A 21,293-nucleotide genomic window follows, 5' to 3' on the forward strand; every position below is an offset into this window, starting at 1 on the left:
GAAAATATATAGAAATAAAATTGGTTTTTATATTTTGATCCTGTATCCTGCAACCTTGATGAAGTCATTACTTCCAATAGTTTCCTAGTGGATTATTCAGGGTTTTCTATATGCAAGATCATGTCATCCGTAATTAGTTATAGTTTTAGTTCCTCCTTTCTAATCTGTATACCTATTTTTTTTTCTCCCTTGCATAATTGTTCTGGCTAGATCCTCTAGTACAATATTGAATTAGGGGATGGTGAGTGTGGACATCCTTGTCTTGTTCCTGATCTTAGAGGAGAAGCATCCATTCTCCACTCTTTCACCATTAAGTAGATGGATTAGTTGTGGACTGTTGATAGGTGGCCTTGATCAGGGTGAGGAAGTTCCCTTGTATTCCTAGATTTTTGAGTGTTGTAAATATTAATTGGACGTTGGATTTTGTCAACATCCATTTTCTCTGCATTTATTAAGATGATCATGTGTTTTAAAATTTTTAGTCTATTGCATTCCTGTGATGTATCCCTCTTCATCATGGAGTATGATTTATATTGGAACTACCTTAATTTAATAAAATCTTAAGTAGAGTTGATATCTTTAGCATATGTAGTCTTCTTATACAAAAACACTGTCTTATTTTCAATTAAAAATCTCTCTCGATTGAATGTGTTGACTTTGATTCCCCATATTTGCTATGTTGTTTTTTTCAGTTTACAGTCTTGGATTTTTAAGAAAGAAAATCATTTATAATCATATAATGAGAACAGTGGTTCTACTTTTCCAATACTTACACTATTTCTTTTTTGTTTTTTAATGTGTTTGCTAGAACCTAAGAACACTGTTGAAAGGAACCAGTGAGAGTGTATATAGTTTTCCTAATGTGCATACTGTACCTCAGTGGGGGTGATATTGACATTTTAGGCAGAACCGCTCCTCCTTACACAGTACTGGCCTGAGCGTTGCAGGTGTTCAGCATCTTTAACCTCTGAGAACTAAATGCCAAGAATCACTCATCCATCACCAGCCGGTCCACCACAAATAGAAATGCCTTCACCGTTTTCACATTCTCCGTGGAGAGGTGGTTCATCGGCTAGTTGAAAATTAATGAATGACACTTGCCAATTAATTTTTATAAATTTATAGGCACTTTAAATATTCTTCTGATCTGTACTTAAATTCCCTTCCTCATCTGTAATTCAATTAATGAATATTTTCTCCCACCCTCCCTCTCTCTCTCTCAAATCAGACTTGCCTTGAGCTTGTTTGTTCATTTGGACTGTGGTGTAAGCCAGAAGATGTCAACTACCTAACTCAGATTAGTTTGAGAGAATAAAATGAGGGATTTCTTGGTTCTTATCACTGAAAACCTTGAAATTTCAGACTTCTATAATTGCCGACCTGGGGCCTCAAATTATGTTTTCAGGAATATGTCGTTTTCTGTCTGTCCAGCTAATGTATGTGTGGTCCATGATAAAACACAGCATAATTTTACTTCTTCCTTTTTTTGCATTTTAATCTTATATATTTTGGGGGCACAAACAGATATTTTAAGCCTTTTTTTAATTAGCTTTTTTATATTATACCTGTAACTCCTTACATATCATTTCCTAGTGAATTTTACAGCTTCATTATAGTTTTAGTGGTTTCTTTGCTCATCACCTTTTCTTGTACCCCAAGTCTTCCCATGCTTTCTTGAATTTATCTGTTTGTTTATTTTTGCTCAAGCTCATCTGTGTGCTTGAGAAATGTCTTTATTTTGCCTTATGACTTATGGCTGAATGCTAGTTTGACTTGGAAAAGAAGTTTAAGTTTAAAATAAGTTTTCCTCAGAAATTTGAAGATATATTTCCACTGAATTTTAAATCCTCTGTTGCTGTCAAAAATTATCTTCTGCTTGTAAGTAAACCTGTGTGCGTGTGCATGTGTACATGTGTGTACATGTGTGTGTCTGTGTGTATGTGAGAGAGAATGTGTGTAGGAACGGGGATGGCTTTTAGAATGACCTACTGAGGCTTGGAGTTCATAAATATTACCAAAATATGCCTAGGATTTCTTTATTAATTCTTTTCCAGTATGTGAGTGTCATTTCAAACTGAAAGTTTAATATTCAGGGAGAATGAAAAAGTAAACATGTGTTTAGAGTCACTCATCTTAAAACAGAAGTCTTTCTTATTGCATGTAATTGTTTTCAGTTGATTTTCTTGACTTTTCAACCTACTCAGTAACATTGTCACCTAACAGTAAAACTTTTGTCTCTTCAAATATGTATACTCATGCTTTTTTTACCTAATTGTGTGTTAATAATTGTGATAACATGTCTTTGTCTTGTTCATAACTTTAATGTCTTAACCTTAATTGGTTAATTCTGATATTTTATCATTTTGTATGATGAAGACTGATATTTTCACATATTATCAGTATGTGTATGCATACCAATATATACACATGTACATATATATTTTTTCTTCTATTCCCATTTCACTAAAATTTTATCATGAATAATTACTGAATTTCATTACATATATTTTTTGACAGCCATAAAGAAAATCATATGATTCTTCTCCTTTGTTTTATTGCTTTATGAACTATAACAATAGACTCTACAATACTGGACAGTTACGAATAGAGTGTAATTTTAAAATATTGAAATTTAAAAAAAATTATTCCTGTTTGACCTGCTAATATGTGTATTTATAATTTTTCTTCTGTTTCCAAGGTAAATTGGTCTGTGATTTTCTTTTTTATAGTATCTTTGTCAATTTTTAGTATCAGTGACATAGCAGGGCTTGTAAAAATAACTGGAGAAGTTTTGTTCTGTCTGAACTTACAATTTAAATTAGATGGGACTTTATTCATGAAGACTCTTAAGTAATTCGTATTTGAAATCATTTGGGCCTGCTGCCTTTTATGGGAATAAATTATTTTTACAGTATTTCAATTGTCTTTATAATTCTGATTCCATTCAGATTTTTCAGCTCCTTCTAAATTCATTTCCTTTTCCTAGAAAATTGTCCATTTCATCCAGATTTTTATAACTGTTGACATAAATATGTGCCCAAGTATCAAGCAGCCAGCGTGACCACTAAGGATGCAGATGTCACTGTAGATAATTTATTATGACTTAATAATTCAAGATCGCGTGAGTGTGCAGAATAGATGGGTGATGGTTCTGGGATCGCCAGCAGTGACACCCATAGCTCCCTTCCCACCTTCACGTTGCTCCTCCTCCTCAAGTATTTATTGAGAGCTCTTCTATGTTCTAACCTAAGGGCTGGCAAATTCTTTTTAAGGGCCAGTAGTAAAGTTTTATGCTTCGTGGGCCATACTGTGTTGCAACTACTCAACGCTGCTGTTGTAGTAACTGTGAACCATTCATAAAGGAATGCGCGTGGCTCCGTCCCAGTGAAACTTTATTTACAAACACAAGCAATGGGGTGGATTTAAATGGCTTGTGGACTTTAGCCGTCCTCTGCTCTAGGCCTGGTTCTGGGCGTTTGGGATACCGTGGGGGAAAGGAAGCAGTTTCCACTGCCGAGGGCCTCATCAGTCGGCTTGTGGCCGTGACAGGTCACCTGGAAATTCTGACACTCAGAATGCCCAGTACTTGGTCCACGGCATATAAGGCACAGCCAGTGTTTGCTGAGTGAATGAGTACAGATTATAATAGCAGGAAAGACAAAGCTACAATATGAGAGTGAACCAGGGTACCTAACCGCCTCTGATTTCTTTTTATTTAATCTATAAGGTATTTTTACATGAGATTATATGTTTTCCTCTGGCCACAAGGTGGCCTATGTCCCTTTTGCACAGACTTTGTGATGGCTCTTTTTCTCTGAGAAGTAATTCTTTTTCTCTGAGCAATAATTTCATGTCTATCATCTTGAAGTTGCCAGAATTCTGAATATGGGTAAATACAATTTTTTGTGACATAACTGTAATCCCAGCCCACTGGGGACAGTGAGAAATGTTAGGCATTAAAGACATACTTGTTGAAGGGAATTGATGAACAAATGCATGACAATATGAATCCACAATTTTCCATTCAGAAATGGTAAGGCATGTTTGATATAAGAGCATAGGCCGTGGAAACAGCTAGTATGAGTTCAAATACCAGATCCATTTACTAGCCACGTGAGAGTGGACAAGTTACCTCTCTGTGCTTCAGTTTTTCTAATGTGTAAAAAGGAGGTTGAGTTTCCCCTGAATTAATGTTGTTATTGTGAGGATTAAGTGAATTAATGCACATAAGTCTATAGAAACTATCTGGCACATAGTAGACACTTACTAATTGTTACACATTATTATTAGTGCAGCAAATAAAATGCAACTAATGTAAATATGAACACTGTGTGTCTTATTGGACACACATTTCATATTTTTTACAACTGGTATGTTGTAAACATCAGCCAGTCAGAATGGATGCTGGCCTGAGAGCCGACAGAGGCTCAGACTAGGGCATCAGGGAGCCCTGAGAAGCTCTGGAAAAGTAGCCAGGGTGGCAGACAGGCTCTCAGGGAGAAAGGCCAGTAGCTGCTTTCCAGCCCACCCAGGAGTGTTGTAATATTCCAACATCTGCCACCACAGCGTGGATGGAGAGCAGCTGCTAGTGTCAGCACCTTGACAGTGACAGAGAGTATTACTTTTTGTATTTATATGCCTATGTTTATTTAACTATAATGCTAATTTCCTACCCCGTTACAGTATAGACTAGCTGAAATTAATGTTTACTTCTGATAAAGTTTACCTGTAAACTCTGTGAATCTCTCATTGGCTTACTCTTGTTTTCTCGTTTCCCTTTAGATATATGCAAAAAACCTGGTGAATGCCGATCGTTGTGCACTTTTCCAGGTAGACCAGAAGAACAAGGAGTTATATTCAGACCTTTTTGATATCGGAGAGGAGAAGGAAGGAAAACCTGTCTTCAAGAAGACCAAAGAAATAAGGTACAGCTGGAAGTAGCGTGCCGGGTGCTGTGCTGGCGGCTGTGCAGGTGCTCTGTTACCCACTTGTCTGTGCCTATTCACAGGTGTGCTGACAGTACTTGTCATACTGTGATATCATTCCCACCAGGACCCGCCTCCTGAAGGTAGTGCTTCTGGGAATGACCTTGCAGTGCCAGCGAAACCGCGCCTAGGAAGCTTTAGCGTCACTCCTGGAAATGCCGTCTTCCGGAGGCGGTCCTTTTGGAAATCATGTTGGAAAAACTTACTAGTGCTGCCAGGTAGGTAAAGGTGCCACCCCACCTGGAGTCTGCAAGGTTTCCTGTGTCTAGGAGCAGGTGTACTTATACAATCCGGACCCCACCCTTCCCAGCTTATAGCGCTGTCTTAGAGTCCAGACCATAGTGGACATTGGCCTGGTATACTCGGTAACTTCGGCACATTATTCTATACCCAACAGTTGGCTTAATCGATCACAAAGAACACTTTTGTTGCACCTTGAAACCGCAGCCTTCTTCGTTCTTTAAGTGGCAACTGTTGTCACTTAGGCGAACAGAATGGAGTTTGGCTGGTAGAGGTGCGGTGGCTCAGTCCTATGACAGTCTGGGCACCTACAAGGGGTACTGTCACAGAACTGCTAAGAATCAAGCATAACTTTCAGAAATTGTATTTTTTTAGATATTTGCATTTCTTTTGCTTTATATTGATATATATTGTTTAACTACTTTTCTGCATAGTACTCTAAAGTACCTTGGTAGTTACAACTTTCTAGTAAAATGCTGTTCCTTATTAATAAGAATTGCTATTCACTTGGGCCATCTGTTATACAAGGAAACATGGAATGTGGTCTGCACTGGGCCTCACTACTGCCCACCCCTGGGTGCTTCCCATTCTATCGTCCTGGGGTAATAGAACCTATATTCCATACCCACATAACTCTGACTTACAGGCACCATTTAGGTTTTTTAAAAAGTTGTTTTAGTTTTTGTTTGTTTATTTAGAGCTCAGTAGGTCAGTCTGGATGTAGTCATTTAGGTCAAGTCATTTCTCTTGCTGAAGGTTTGAGTGTTCTCTAACAGTGCTGGCATCGATCTCATTTTGAAGATGTTAACTTGGGAGCCTGTATTTACAAGTGTGGGGAAAACAGTGAGGGGGATATAGTTGGCTGTAGCTCTCTCGGCTGACCGAGCAATGCCAGCCATTTATGTGAGGACTGACTCCTCAGTTATGGCTTCCACTGACTGGAGATAGCAAACCACACCGAGCTACTCCTAGAGCACGGAAATAAGCATAAACCATGAAGTGGATTCTGATGCTCTGCTCAAGGCACTCTAATTGGTTGTGGTCATGTTGCTCAAAGCACAAGAAAACCGGGGTGAAAACAACCTCTCATTTTATGCAGTGCAAGGTTGGGTTCACTTTTTGGTGTTTTAAGAAAGTTAGTTCTCTTTGGTGTCAATTCTCTTTTGAATTTTCCTTAGGGAAATCCTTAGGGTGGAGCTTTATTTCAATAATGATTATTTTCTATAATGCTGAAAATGTAATATTATGGAAGTAATTTTTGAGCTATTGAAATATGTAGATATTGTGATTGTAATCATCTTAACTAAATTTTGAATGAATCCATGTTTGATTATAATATTGTAATGAGAAAACTATAAATATAAGAATATGTTTTAACATCTTTATTGGAGTATAATTGCTTTACAGTGTTGTGTTAGAATATATTTATGTATAAAAATGCTGATATTAGATATCAAAACATATTCAAGTGTAGTGAGATAATGCCTGTATTTTGGCTGTTTTTAAATGGAACAAATTAGAGGAGTAAAAATACTACAAGTTGTAAATTGTGTTATCTTGGTATAGTACTTGTATTGCAAATGAATTAAAATTCAAGTCTTGTATCTCAAAGATCACAGATAACCTGTGGTTTTGGTTATATGTGTGGTGGAACATACCCTGGCATTGACCTGCATTCTTGTTTTTATTGTGTCACTAATATTTTAAGAGTGTTGGCAAGTTATCAAACCCATATGGGTCTCAGTTCACAGTGAGAATTAATTAAGAAAAATTTATATTGAAGCATCTTGTAAATTATAAGGTATTTTGCAAACATAAAAGATTATTATTGGTCAGTGCAGGAGAATGCTAGTTCATTTTTCAATTTCAGCTTGTGATTCAGTATAAGTTAATACATCATGAATTATATCTTAAAACAGGGTTCTCAAGTGGTTACTATGCAGTGGTTTTATGCTTTACCTTTATGTATTTTATAATAATATGATTTAGAGTATGTAAGTGTAAAACTAATACAAGCATTTCAAGTAAAACGATTTGTTTCATTCAATATTTGGTGGTACTGAAATGTCTCAAATTATTTTACATCTGTATTTTAATTAGCACGTTCCTCTTTTTTTATATGTGCAGATTTTCAATTGAGAAAGGAATTGCTGGTCAAGTAGCAAGAACAGGGGAAGTCCTGAACATTCCAGATGCCTATGCTGACCCACGCTTTAACAGGTAAGAAGGAGTTTGTGTCCTCCGTCGGTTTCTCCTTTCCGGTCCCGCTTGGCCGAAGCCTCTGAGGTAGAGCCCTAGCTCTTCGTGTCCCAACTCAATTTTTTTTTCCCACTTGGTGCTGTTATACTGTCTTTGAACCAGCTTATTATCAGTAGTCCGTGTGTTCAGGTATTTATCAATATAAAATGATGGATTCTAAACCATTAATCATCTCCAGCTGCAGGGGTTTGAAATGTTATAAAAATAACCAAAAAGCAAGAGTTTAAATTTATAAAGTTACTTTTCTTCATTATAGTGTCATCATTTTGTCCTGAGCATATTCTTTATCAAACAATACCTTCAAAGGCTGTAACACATAGTGATAAAAGTACTTGTTTTGAATCCTGGTTCTGTCCTTTATTGGCTCTAGAATGACCTGGAGAAAGTTACTTAATCTGGAGCCTCAGTTGTTTTCTCATCTTTAAAATGGGCACAGTAATACCTATTTTGTAGTTTTTTTTTTAAGATTAAGATTTTAAGATTTTTTAAGTATTCATAAAAGGTCTGGCAACTTTATATGACACAAAGTAGGAACTCAATAAGTTGCAGCCTTTATTGGCTGTTATTGAAGTGGATATTAGGATCGCTTATAAAGATTTTTTATTTTGTTCTGAGTGTCTTTGGAGAACTAGAAACCAGTTTATATAATTCGATCTTAATAAATGTCTCAGAATTGAAATCCCAAGGTTGACGCTCTGACCACTGACGGTAATGGCTCACATGTCCTGGCAGCAGTGCTCCGTGCATTCAGACACTGGGCTTCCTTCAAGAGACAATTAAATACCATAGGGCAACAGGAGGCTTTTCAGGCGTCTGATTGATTAATGTCAGATATCCATGACTCGCATATGAACATAGCTGTATCCTCATAATAGATTTTATCAATACGTGAAGAGTATGCTGAAAATCTCAGGTTTTTTCTTAAAGTAACAAACTTGCTATTAAAGTACTTAAATATTAAAAATATTTACATATCCTTATAGAAAGCCTTTATATAAAAATGTATGGATCAACTATTAAGAACCTGAAAAGGCAAGCGACAGATTGTGAGAAAATATTTGCAAAATATCTACGACTGTTCTGAAAAACTCTCTTGAAAACGGAACAAGTTCGTTAAAATATTTTTGAGAAGGTTTTAATAAAACACTTGCAGATGTCACGTTGTCTTTGAATTTAGACGCTAACAGTTCCATTACAGTTAATTGTAAGAGAAGCAAAACTGAGTTGAGATTTACGATAGAACGTGTGGTTTATTTTCTTCTGCCTGTTCTTTCTTTTGTCGTCTTGCTCCTTGACTCTCGTGCAGAGAGGTGGACCTGTACACAGGCTACACGACCCGGAACATCCTGTGCATGCCCATCGTGAGTCGGGGCAGCGTGATCGGCGTGGTGCAGATGGTGAACAAAATCAGCGGCAGTGCCTTCTCTAAGACGGACGAAAACAACTTCAAAATGTTTGCTGTCTTTTGTGCTTTAGCCTTACACTGTGCCAATGTAAGTAATACTTTTTAAACACCTTTTTTACTACTCAATATTAAATTTTATAACCTTTTAAATAAAGGTTGTTTTTTTTTCCCCACTTCTTTTAGAAACCCCAAACAGCGATTCCTAGTTGTGCATGTTTTAGGAAATACCTTAAAATGCCTTGGAAGAAAAAGAATCTCCTAATTTTTACATTCATTTCAGTGTGTGAATTTGTTAAAAAGAAAAATGAAGTTAACCTAAGGGTAAAACGTTCGAATGTAAGGTTTACATTTCCTGATAATCTACTGATGTGCATGAGAGGGTTATCCAAACCCTTAGCGTTTGTCACTTGTACCGCACTTGAGACTCTTGTACACAAAAAGAGAGAAATGACTCATGTCTTAACACCAGCCAGGCAAGTCTCCTTTGTGAGGAAAAGTGAGGCAGCCACTCAGCACGTTTGTCAGATGCCTTGTAGATGTCAACTCATTTAATCCTCACAACAGCCCAGCCCTGTTTACTGAATAACAAGATGAGGTTCCATTTATTTTATGAAGTCTCACTTTAAAACAGTTGAACGTATCATCTTTCTTTTACATTTTTATATTTTGAATGAATTAAACATTTAGTATTCTATAAACTCTAGTAATCCTCTAATGACATCATTGGAATTTTGAAGTTAAGGAAACTTTTAGTAACCTTTTATAAAGCCAAATCAACATAAATGGGAATTATCACCTTAGTAGTTTAGAGAAACTGTCTTTTTGGAAATAGGATGGAATTCCATAGGAGCAAGCATATAACTAATGGAAACAGTTAAAAGAGAAACAAAAATGGCAAAAAAAAAAAAATACTCTGGTGACTAGGGATAACTGTTTACAATGAGATTAGTGCTGTTTAGTAAGAGCACCCGTCCCCTATCTGCATCACCTGGGCCCTCTCATGGGGATATTTATTGTTACTCGGCCCATCAGAAATAAACTAGTGCAGTTGTCAGATACTTCTTACTTCAAACATTTTCTGTACCTATGTATTTCCTCATAAGTAAAAATATTGACAGTATACTTTTTTTTTTTTTCTGCACCACTCAACTTATGGGATGTTAGTTTCCTGACCAGGGATTGAACCCAGGCCCTTGGCAGTGAATACGTGGAATCCTAACCACTGGACCACCAGGGAATTCCCTACATTTGTTTTGTTTAGTTTAAAAGTTTCAGAGAATGTAATTTCCAGTATATTCTAAATACTGATTTTCATCATTTTTAAATGTATTCGATGGACTCTATGTATTAGAACAACTTGACATTGATTATAGTCCACTTAAAAAACACAATGATTAGCTCTTCTGACTGAAAAATTGAGCATCATTCTTTTCTCTCTTTGAACATGTGTTTCTATTATGCCACAAAAGTTTATTCTAATATAATATATTTTATGCTTTATTTTGTTAATTACCCTAGGATAATAGTCTAAAACAAACATGTATAAGAAGGATTACAAATTAATTTTGACCTATAGTATTATGTCATTATTACTCTATATGTGATCAAAGCAACCATGTTATTAAATTTTGATAATTATCAAAAATGAGAAGTACACATCATTGGAAACTGTTGTTTCTTAATGAGATGGCTGTGGCTTAGAACAAAAATAGTTAATGTACCCATTCTTAAATTTTACCTATCATTAGAATGAAACTAGGCTTGCCATAAATTTTTTACACTTTTTATTTTGAAATAATCTCAGACAGAAAGCAAAGTTGCAAAAATAATACAAAGGATTCCCTTATACCTTTACCCATGCTCCCCCAAATGTTAATATATTAAATGTTAATATATTAGCATTTTTGCTTTGATATTCTTTCTTTCTCCTTCTCTCTCTTTCATTCATAAGTATCATTTTTTCTGATACATTTGAGAGTATGTTTCAGACAATGTGTCTCATAACCCCTAAATGCTTCAGTTTGTATTTTTTATAAGCAAGGACATCTTCTTTTTCTACTGCATAATTAAAAATAAAGAAATTCACCTCGGTATTGTATTAGTTTGTTAGGACCGCCATAACAAATACCATGGACTGGGTGGCTCAAAGGACAGAACATTATTTGTCCACAGTTCAGGCGACTGGAAGTTAAAGGCGAGGGTGCTTGCAGGTTTGGTTTCTTCGGAGACCTCTCTCCATGGCTTATGGATGCCTTCCTCATCCTTGTGTCTTCAGGTGGTCTTTTCTCTGTGCAAGTCTCTGTTCCACTCTCCTCTTCTTACAAGAACACAAGCCATGTTGGGTTAGGGCCCACCCTAGCAACCTCATTTTACCTTAATCACTGCTTTAAAGTCCCCATCTCCAAGCACAGTCACATCTAAGGTACTGGGGAGTAGGGTTGCAGCATATGAATCTGGGGGGACACAATTCAGCCCCTAACAGGTACTGTACTGTTGTCTAATCTGCAGACCCCCTTAATCTCCTTTAATTGGGAACCCTTCCTTACTCGGTCTTTCATGAGCTGGGCGTTTTTGAAGTGTATGGGCTGGTGTTTTGCAGATTGTTTCTTCTTGGGGTTTTGTCTGGCATTTCCTCATGACTGCATCAAGGTTATCATTTAACAGGACTATCGCAGATGCTGTGTTCTCGTGGCACCCATTGCGGGAAGGCTCGTGGCCCATTGCTGGTGATGTTGGCCTTTACCACTCTGTTCCGGAGGCATCTGCCTGGTTTCTCCACTGGAACGTCCTTGCCCCTCTTTTCACTATTTTAGAGGAGAGTTTCCACATAAGCCTCGATATCCTTTGTGCTCTCTCTCTCTTTGCCTATCGATACCTCCGTGTGACGCCACGGAATTCCTTGCAGCCATTTCATTTCCATCTTTGGAACTTTGTTCTCTGACGTTGAGAAATGTGTCCCCCACTACTCAGCGTCAGTTTTATTTGTACTTGTCGCTTTTATTTTTAGGGAAGCCATAAGAATTGTGTTCATTTGGGGTAGATGGGGACAAGAAGTTTTATTATGGCAATTACTCTTAATCTGAGCGCCACCTGAGCTAAGAAGCCGAAAAGTACTGACAATTCTATCATCAAAAATTATTTTTAATGACTTATCAGCTGAAAATTTATTTAGGTCCACCTTCAGTGTCTTATGAAAGCTTTAGAAACCACTTTTAGACCTTATTAACACCAATATTTTAAATTTTAAATTATCTCTTTGCTTTAAGAGGTTTTTGTATTAGTGCAATTTGAGAAAGGGGTGATTTGAAATGGGATGTGGGAAAAGGTCATTTTTAAGTAAATGTACGTGCGAAAGTTAAGCCGGTGGAAATTGATCCTCTTATAATCTATCCATGTCTTCATGTATCCCTTGAAGAATTACTATGTACTTCCCAGAATACATAACTGTCAGTTTCAGTACTATGGAATTGATTCAGCTGTGCCGTGAGATGAGCTAGCCCAGTGGGTTCAAAGTTCTTCTGAACACTGATTGTTGCATCATGAAACCTGGACTCAGTCTCGATTAAATGATTATACCAAGCTGAATACCAAACTGAATCAAGAAAAATAACACTCCTTCTGAAAAGTCATGAATAAGTTAACAGGCATTCTATTTTTACGTTGATTATTTAGGGTAAAGTTAGTGGAGTTCGTTTGTAGTGAAACACTTGTAATTTTTATAAACACTTTGAAACTCACCAAAATTATTTCTGTTCTCCAACAATGACAGGTAGTGTATGTGCCATGGCTGTAGTAAGTCATCGCCCGCTGGCAGGCTCCGGATGTAAAACTCTCCCAGGTTGAGCAGACCCAGGGCTGGTTGCCTTGAAGGTGCCTGTTGAAATCCAAGTAATGCAGCTTCAGCTCTCTGTGGAGTTAATTACCAGTTTTTTTAACTGCAGTATTTCTTCTCCTCATGGAAGCTTTAAAAAATTATATAGTTTTTGACAGTTTCTCCAACTCAAAAAGACTAACAGCCTCTGACGCTGCAGCTTCAGGGTACCTCCTCTTCCCTTCCCTGGCCTTCCAGTCTGGGATTATTTCTGTTCCAATTCAGAAAAAAGACCAATTTGCATACCTTCTTTAAAGTAATACTTGCTTTGTTGAAGCAAGCATCCTTCTAAAGCAAAAAGAAAAAGCAAACAACTCCCAATTTATGTCAGTTTCAATAAGCCAGCAGTTGGTTTCTTTACAAGAGAGTTTCTCAGCACTTTCTTCAGCTGAGGATGTCAGATCATAGACCTCTAGGGTAAAGACCAAGACCTGGATTCCAGTCCTCACTCGGGCGCTTACGTGATGTTTCTTTGAGCAAGTCTGCTTCGCAGTTTTGAACATTTTTTTCCCCAAGCATCTTATGAAGATTCGTTAAAAACAAAAACTTGTATTAGCATTGTCCCAAGCAATTAATCATATCCATGGCTCCCTGCTTTACCTCAATGCTCTACTTGTTTCTAGAGAATATACATGAATATTTGTTTAGATCGCAAATATGAAGAAGCGTTGTGTAGTGTGAAGTGCCTTGTAATCGCTGGCTACTAAGTCAGATTAAACAGGTTGGTCCTGGGAAATTCAAAATATTTCTGCTCCCGAACAGATTATTATATCCTTAACAGGAGCATTTTACCACATGTAAAAGGCTTCTAATACTGAATGTGATAATGTAAGAGCATCTCTTATTGTTCAGCTCAGTGGTCTTGTTTGAGTGAAAGTCCTATCCGGGAGGCATATGTCTTTATTCTTCTTTAGTTCATCTGTAGATCTCTTAGGTTACACCCCTTTTATTGGATTAAAGGGGCACATCTCTGACTGGCAACATCTCCATTTTATTTTTGACAGATAATTGATAGCACTGTCAATGGAACGGTAACCCTTTAAAAAGAGTGAAAGAGATTTTTAAAACTAAAAGAGCCAATTAATTTACTCATACATGTGATTTTAAAGAAATAATTTGATATGATGCAAAAAGCTAACAGTATAGTAAATACCTGTTATATCTTTTGCCTAGAAAAAAGGAGTCCTTTAAAAGCAGATTAGCTGTGTACATTTTGAATCGAGAGACATTTAACATTAAAGGAAGGTGGAAAGAATCATTATTAAAATGAAACCAATTGGCTAGGAACAGATTTAATAAATGGTCCAAACTTTATTCATTCCTGAATTCAACCACTAAGTACTGCGTGTCTTTTCTCTACCAGAAGGTGACTATTAAGGTGGCTATGAATATAAGAAGTCCTCTTAATCGATGTAACACTGACTCTGGGACAGGCACTATTCTGGACACTTTACATATAAAAACTCGTTTCATTACTCCCACAGCAATCCTGAGTATCATTAGCTCCACTTGACAGGAGGAAAAATGGACATGTAGCATTTAAGTGATTTGTGGAAGGTCTCACAGCAAGTGTGTGACAGAGCCAGGCTCTGAATGTGTGTAAGCCCAGCTCTGGAGCCCTGGCTATGCTGTCCTTCACTTGTCTTTAAGAAAGACAGCATTGTAAACACTTCTACCTAGGATTTGGTCAAGGAAAAAATATCATTGCTTTGCATTTGGTGCTGTGGTATCCATAAACTGGAATAACCATGCAGGCAAAAGAAGTCACACATCAAATGGTGTATTTTTTCAACAGTATACTTTTAATCACTCAATTCTTTCTTTATCAACTCAGTTCTTAGGGGGCGTAAATCTGTTGATTTTTCCTTGTGTTGGTCTCTTCTTTCTTGGATTTATTCATTCATTCATTCATTCATTCATTTACTTATTTACTTGATCTTTACTTATTTACTCAAATTGATCCGGAATTACTTGCCCTGCGGGAGACTTACATGACCTTCTCTCTTTACAGAGTCCTCAGCTCAGTAACTGGTCTCAGCAGCCACAGCGAGGTCTCTCGTCCCACACAGGCCTTCAAGTCCCAGACCACGAAGCACAGCCTCTGCTGAGTCTGGTGTTTCTCTCGCCCACTGCAGCACTGTTTTATGTCGCTAAAAACATAGCACAGGGTTTCTTGCTCATGCCCGTGTGGAGTGTGTCTTTCATTTTAGGTTTATTTAGGGGACCAAATTAATTTTATTAACGATATCATTTAATGCTGTTGATAAACACCATACTGAAAATTTGTACTCTAGCAAATATTTTGTCAATTAGGTTGGAAACGTGAATTGCGTAGAAAGGGGAAAAGAGCGCACAGTTTATAACAGCAGAAGTTAAGTTACTTTTATCTTGTGGATTGCCCGTACCCGGTGGTATGCTGGTAAAGCCTGCTCTCTACCCAAGAAGAGGCCTTATTTGCAGCGTTTCCCAGTTTCTGTGGAGCGCGGGCTCCCACTGCGGACTCTCTCAAGCTCCCACACAACGTACTGAGTGCAGACTTGTGTGGCAATGTGCGTCGTTGGCACTTGCAAGACAGCACAGACGCCCCTGCCACTCAAGAATCCTTCACCAGGGCTTCCCTGGTGGCGCAGTGGTTGAGAGTCCGCCTGCCGATGCAGGGAACACGGTTTCGTGCCCTGGTACAGGAAGATCCCACATGCCGCGGAGTGGCTGGGCCCGTGAGCCATGGCCGTTGAGCCTGCGCGTCCAGAGCCTGTGCTCTGCAACGGGAGAGTCCACAGCAGTGAGAGGCCCACATACCGCAAAAAAATAAAATAAAATAAAATAAAATAATAATAATAAATAAAAATATAGCTTATTCTAATTGGAGGTCATAAGCTTGTAAAGTGATAAATGACAGTATTTTTGTGAGAGTCACGTGAAGTAGTGCATGCAAAGCACTTAGAACGCTGCCTGCCGCAGAGTTAGTGCTCACTAGTATTAATGACTGTAATAGCAGTATTATTTTGCTGCCTAACGTATAATAGCTACTTTTACTAGCACCCCCCCCCCCATAGAATTACACTGAATAACAGGTAGTACCGAATCACGGTAAATACTGAGTAAATCCTGTTGACTGTTCACCCTCCTACAAGAACCTACAGTATCATCTCGAGGGGAAGGCAAGTGACAGTCCATTGAGGGGTAGGAGGAAAATGTGAGAACTTCTTTTAGGTAAATGATATTAAAGAAACTACAGTTTCTTGATTGGTCACACACGGAGGGAGCTTTCATCCTGTTCATGCATCAGGTGGTTGTGTCTTGTCCAGGGTGTGGAGTTCCCTGTGACAGAGTGGGCCTTCTACAAGGAGGAAGAGGTGACAGTGGTGTCCAGCCTGCACTTTTAAGCCCCATCTTGGCTTTTCCTCAACCATATCAGGAGGACAGCTTTGCAATGTACATTTATTTCCATTGTACTACCAAGGATTTGCTGCTATGAGGCAAAGTACTTGGATAGTTATTAAATTCACTGATCAGTTACACATATTTCTTTCACAAAAAGGTAACTCCAAATTGCTGATCTTTTCTGATGACAAATGACAATGTTTTGTTACTTAGAAGACATATTCAAAGAAATAAGCATTTAATCTGAACTTTCAAATTGCAAGTCACATTAACACTGAAAAAGAAGATAATTGCTTTTCCAAATAAACTATTGCCATAGAGTACTTTGAAAACGGATGCTTTCATCACCATCATATGACTCTTTTTGCTGAAATTTATGTGTCACATATACAAATTATCACATACCTTTACAAAGACTGGGAGCAAACTTTAAAAAAAAACTTTACTGGGGTTTATAAATATACAGTGAACTGCGTGCATTTAGAGCATACAGTTTGCTGTGTGTATATGCACACAGCCCAGTGCAAGCATCACCACATCAAGATGACGGATGTACCCATCACCCCGTCAAGTTTCTGTGGCCCCTTTGTGATCCCTCCCATGGGACCCTCCTCATCTTCATCCCCCAGTTTCAAGTAACCACTGACCTACTTTCTATAACTTACTTTGCATTTTCTAGAACTATTTTTTATAATTGGAATCATAAAATCTGTGTTCCTTTTTACCTGGCTTCTCTCACTTAGCACAATTATTTTGAGATTCATCCATGACATTGCGTGTGTACATAGTTCATTCTTTTTTATTACTGAGTATTCCATTGAATGGATATGAGCTGTTTATGTAGTCACCTGTTGATGGGCATTTGAGCTATTTCATTTTGGGCTGTTACAAATAAAGCTGCACTCGTCTTTGTGTGGGCATACGCTTTAACTTCCCTTGAGTAAATCCCTAGAACGGTGGGGTCATCTGGTGAGGGGATGTTTAAGAAACTGCCAAACCGTTTTCCAAAGTGGTTGTACATTCCCAATATCATTGTGTGTGTTCCAGTTTCTCCACATTTGCCATCTCCATGTCTTCTTTGGTGAAGTGTCTTCTCAAATCGTTTGCCTATTTTTTGTTTGTGATTGTCTGTTTTTTTTTTATTGAGCTTTAATAGTTCTTTTATATATTCTAGATACAACTCATCTATCAGATTGCTTATTTGCAAATATTTGCTCCCAGTGTTTGGCTTGTCATTCTCTTAACAGTTTCTTTTTAAGAGCAGTTCTTATTTTGAAGAAGTCTAATTTATGATTTGTTCTTTTTATGATCATGCTTTCAGCATTGTATCAAAGAAATATTTGCCTAACCTAAGACCACAAATATTTTCTCCTATGGTGTCTTCTAGAAGTTTTATAATTTTACATTTTGAGTAAATTTTTGTGTATGGTACAAGGGAAGGATCAACATTTGTTTATTTGGCCTACCGGTGCCCTTTGATCCAGCTCCCTTTGTTGTGTAGACTTCTTTCTCCACTAACTTGCCCCTGCACCCTCGTTGAAAACCAACCGACCATATACACTTAGGAGTATGATGTTCTCCTGATGAACTGACCCCTTTATCATTTTGAAATGATCTTCTTTATCCCTGGTAATAGTCTTTGCTCTGAAATCTACTTTATTTGATACAAGTACAGCCACTCCCACTTTCTCTAGACTGGTGTTAAATGTTAAATATCTTTTTCAGCCTTTTACTTTTACCCTATTTGAGTCTTTATATTTAAAGTAGGATGCCTGTAAACAGCGTGAGTTGGGGTTTTGCTGTTCTATTCAATCAGTTAACCTTTTCTTTTTAATAGGGATATTTAGACCAGGCACATTTTATGTTTAGGTATAAGTCCATCAACTTGTTATTTGTTTTGTTTGTTCCGCCTGTTTTTTATTTCCTTTCCCCTCTCTGTCTTCAAAAGTTGAATTAAAAAAAAAATTTATTTTATGAAACAGCTTTTAATTTATTAAAATCTTCCCCATGAATAATTTCATTGAGTGTCATTGGTTTTGAGCCTGATTGATAATATATAAAGATGCAAGATTAACTGATTTACATCAGGGAAAATGGAATTTTATCTGAATTTCAGTCAAAAATGTTAGTCATTAGGGAGCAAAACTATAAGTGTGATATTTAAGAACAGTCAATACTACCTTTATTCCATCTGGATCCGCATACTTTTTGGCACATTCTCCAATAGTACAACTGTTTCTAACTATTAAACTTGACGCCACCATCTCACAAAGTAGTAAAGAAAAAACTTGATAGTTGATAACATACAATTACAATGCTTCATTTCAAAATATATAATTGTTTAGTATGAACAAAAAGAGTCTTGTTTACTAAGTAAATAAAATATTTTAAAAATACGTACTTTTTATTTATCTTTTAAAATTTCTATTTTAGCTTGTTTCATAATATAAACAATATATTAGCACAGTGCATGTGCATATAATTGCTGAAGAAGTATACATTTATTATGCATGCATCTTTAAATTTATCTTACCAGTAAAGAACTTTACAATCAAACATTTTTCAAACTCCCTGGACTAGAGGACTTTGAGATCACCAAGAATTAAGCTAAATATTTTTAAAAGGAGACATAGAAAAAAATATCTTAACTCTTGTCTCATTTAGTCTCTGTCTCAGTCCATCTGTGCTGCTATAACAAAATACATGGACTAGGTGACTTATAAACAGCAGACATTTATTTCTCACCATTCTGGTGGCTGGGAGTCCGAGAATAAGGTACCAGGTAATCTCTCTACCCAGAGATGATGTCCGGCAAAAAGACATTTGTTACGGAATTTAATAAGTCTTTTAAAAAGGAGATATAATTTTTTTCAATAATAATGTTTACATTGATCACACATTAAAATGACAATATTTTGGATATACTGTGTTAACTAAATATAATTTAAAATTAATTTGATCTTTTTCTTCTTTTTTTTTTTTTTTTACATCTTATTGGAGTATAATTGCTTTACAATGGTGTGCTTTACAATGGTCTGCTTTATAACAAAGTGAATCAGTTATACATATACATATGTTCCCATATCTCTTCCCTCTTGTGTCTCCCTCCCTCCCACCCTCCCTATCCCACCCCTCTTGGTGGTCACAAATCACCGAGCTGATCTCCCTGTGCTATGCGGCTGCTTCCCACTAGCTATCTATTTTACGTTTGGTAGTGTATATATGTCCATGCCACTCTCTCACTTTGTCACAGCTTACCCTTCCCCCTCCCCATATCCTCAAGTCCATTCTCTACTAGGTCTGTGTCTTTATTCCTGTCTTACCCCTAGGTTCTTCATGACATTTGTTTTTCTTAAATTCCATATATATATATATGTTAGCATACGGTATTTGTCTTTCTCTTTCTGACTTACTTCACTCTGTATGACAGACTCTAGGTCCATCCACCTCATTACAAATAGCTCAATTTTGTTTCTTTTTATGGCTGAGTAATATTCCATTGTATATATGTGCCACATCTTCTTTATCCATTCATCCGATGATGGACACTTAGGTTGTTTAGGTTGTTTAAAATTTTTTTTAAAAACTATTTGTATCTTCAAAGTCACATGTGTCATGGATATCTTCAGTGTATATGGAAATATATATATAGTAATAGTAGTTAATGGAAAGTAATAGTGAATCCAATTATAGTTCTGATTTTTTTTATACCAAATTCTGAACGTTAATGACAAAACTACTTTAAACATTCTTTATTTTTTCCCTGTTGGATTTGCTTTCCAGATGTATCATAGAATTCGTCATTCGGAGTGCATTTACCGGGTCACCATGGAGAAGCTGTCCTATCATAGCATTTGTACTTCAGAGGAATGGCAAGGCCTCATGCATTTCAACCTTCCCGCCCGTCTTTGCAAAGAAATTGAATTGTGAGAGTTTTGTCTTGTCAGTTTCTTCAGGAACAGATTTTTAATTTGACTGAATTTAAAGTGAAATGGGTTCTAGAATTAGAATCATAAATATCTATTACATGTGTGGTTTCTTGTGTTGCCATTTTCCCCTTGGAAGGAAGGAAAGGCCAGATCTTTTTATCTTAAAACAAAAAAGTCTGAACACCATTTTGAAATGATTTAACCTAAATGTTAGCTTTTCTCTTTAGTCTTTTGCACACTTTACACTATGTAATATTTAATATTCAAAATGACATTTAATATCAGATAGCTGAAAGTTTTCATTTCCATATAATTTTAAATTTACAAATTAAATCTGAGAATTTAGTAATAAATAGTTCAACTTTCACACTTTGTTTCTAATCCTATGCTAATGTATTTGTTACTGGTGGTAGGACCTGCCCATTAGAAGTACAAGCCAACACTATATAACTACATAAAAAATCTTCAGAAGTGATCCAAAGCTGATATTTATTTATACTTGGAAATAGAGTATTCTTAAATTAATTAAACAAGGAGGCCGTTAGACTGATGTGACTTTAATGCCCTGGTGGCCTAGTAAACGAACCTATAAATCTAAACCTCTAAATGCCTCAAGGTAACGAGATGGAAATGCTAAGGACAGCCAGTTCTGAACAGCCAACTAGGCTTTAAGCTGTAGCCAATCAAATAATTTCTTTTCTTTGCATCTTCTGTTTAGATGTGTTTCCATGGCTCCTGTCACCAAAGCACTCAACCGCTTTAAGTTGGTGCTGCCCTATTCAAATGGGTTTTTGCTCAAATAAACTCTTAAGATTTTTAATATGCCTCAGTTTATCTTTTAACAATATATGTATTATATAGTGTGTGTATATGTATATATATATATATATGTATATATATATATATATATATATATATAGTATATGTTGTGATATAATAAGAAATATATGACTATAGTTTTTGTAGCTAGTTCCTGGCACAGAGCTCCTTTTACTCTTGTAATTCCCTGAGTGATCTGGGTGAGAGAGGCATCTTTTGTTACTCATATTAAACCTCTTTTAGCCACCCTGAGTTTCTGAGTGGCTCTCGGAGGCTGAGGGCCAGTTGCCAGAGAAACCAGCATATGATTAGAGGGTTGGAAGTCAGCCTTAACCTTGGACTCCTTTCCAGGGAGAACTGGGGATTAAGCTAATCACCAGTGATCCGTGAGTTAGTCAACC

At 36.9% G+C, this 21,293-nt stretch overlaps 1 protein-coding gene across 1 annotated transcript in view; it reads left to right on the forward strand.

Moving 5' to 3' along the window:
• PDE10A (phosphodiesterase 10A) overlaps nucleotides 1-21,293 on the forward strand; it is a 299,066-nt gene that overhangs the window by 225,707 nt on the left and 52,066 nt on the right. The window contains 4 exon segments of the mRNA XM_060115412.1: nucleotides 4,783-4,925; nucleotides 7,353-7,445; nucleotides 8,791-8,977; nucleotides 19,928-20,070. Coding sequence (XP_059971395.1) covers nucleotides 4,783-4,925; nucleotides 7,353-7,445; nucleotides 8,791-8,977; nucleotides 19,928-20,070 — 566 coding nt within the window.

This window comes from Mesoplodon densirostris, chromosome 12, assembly GCF_025265405.1.
Source record: "Mesoplodon densirostris isolate mMesDen1 chromosome 12, mMesDen1 primary haplotype, whole genome shotgun sequence".
NCBI lineage: Eukaryota > Metazoa > Chordata > Mammalia > Artiodactyla > Ziphiidae > Mesoplodon > Mesoplodon densirostris.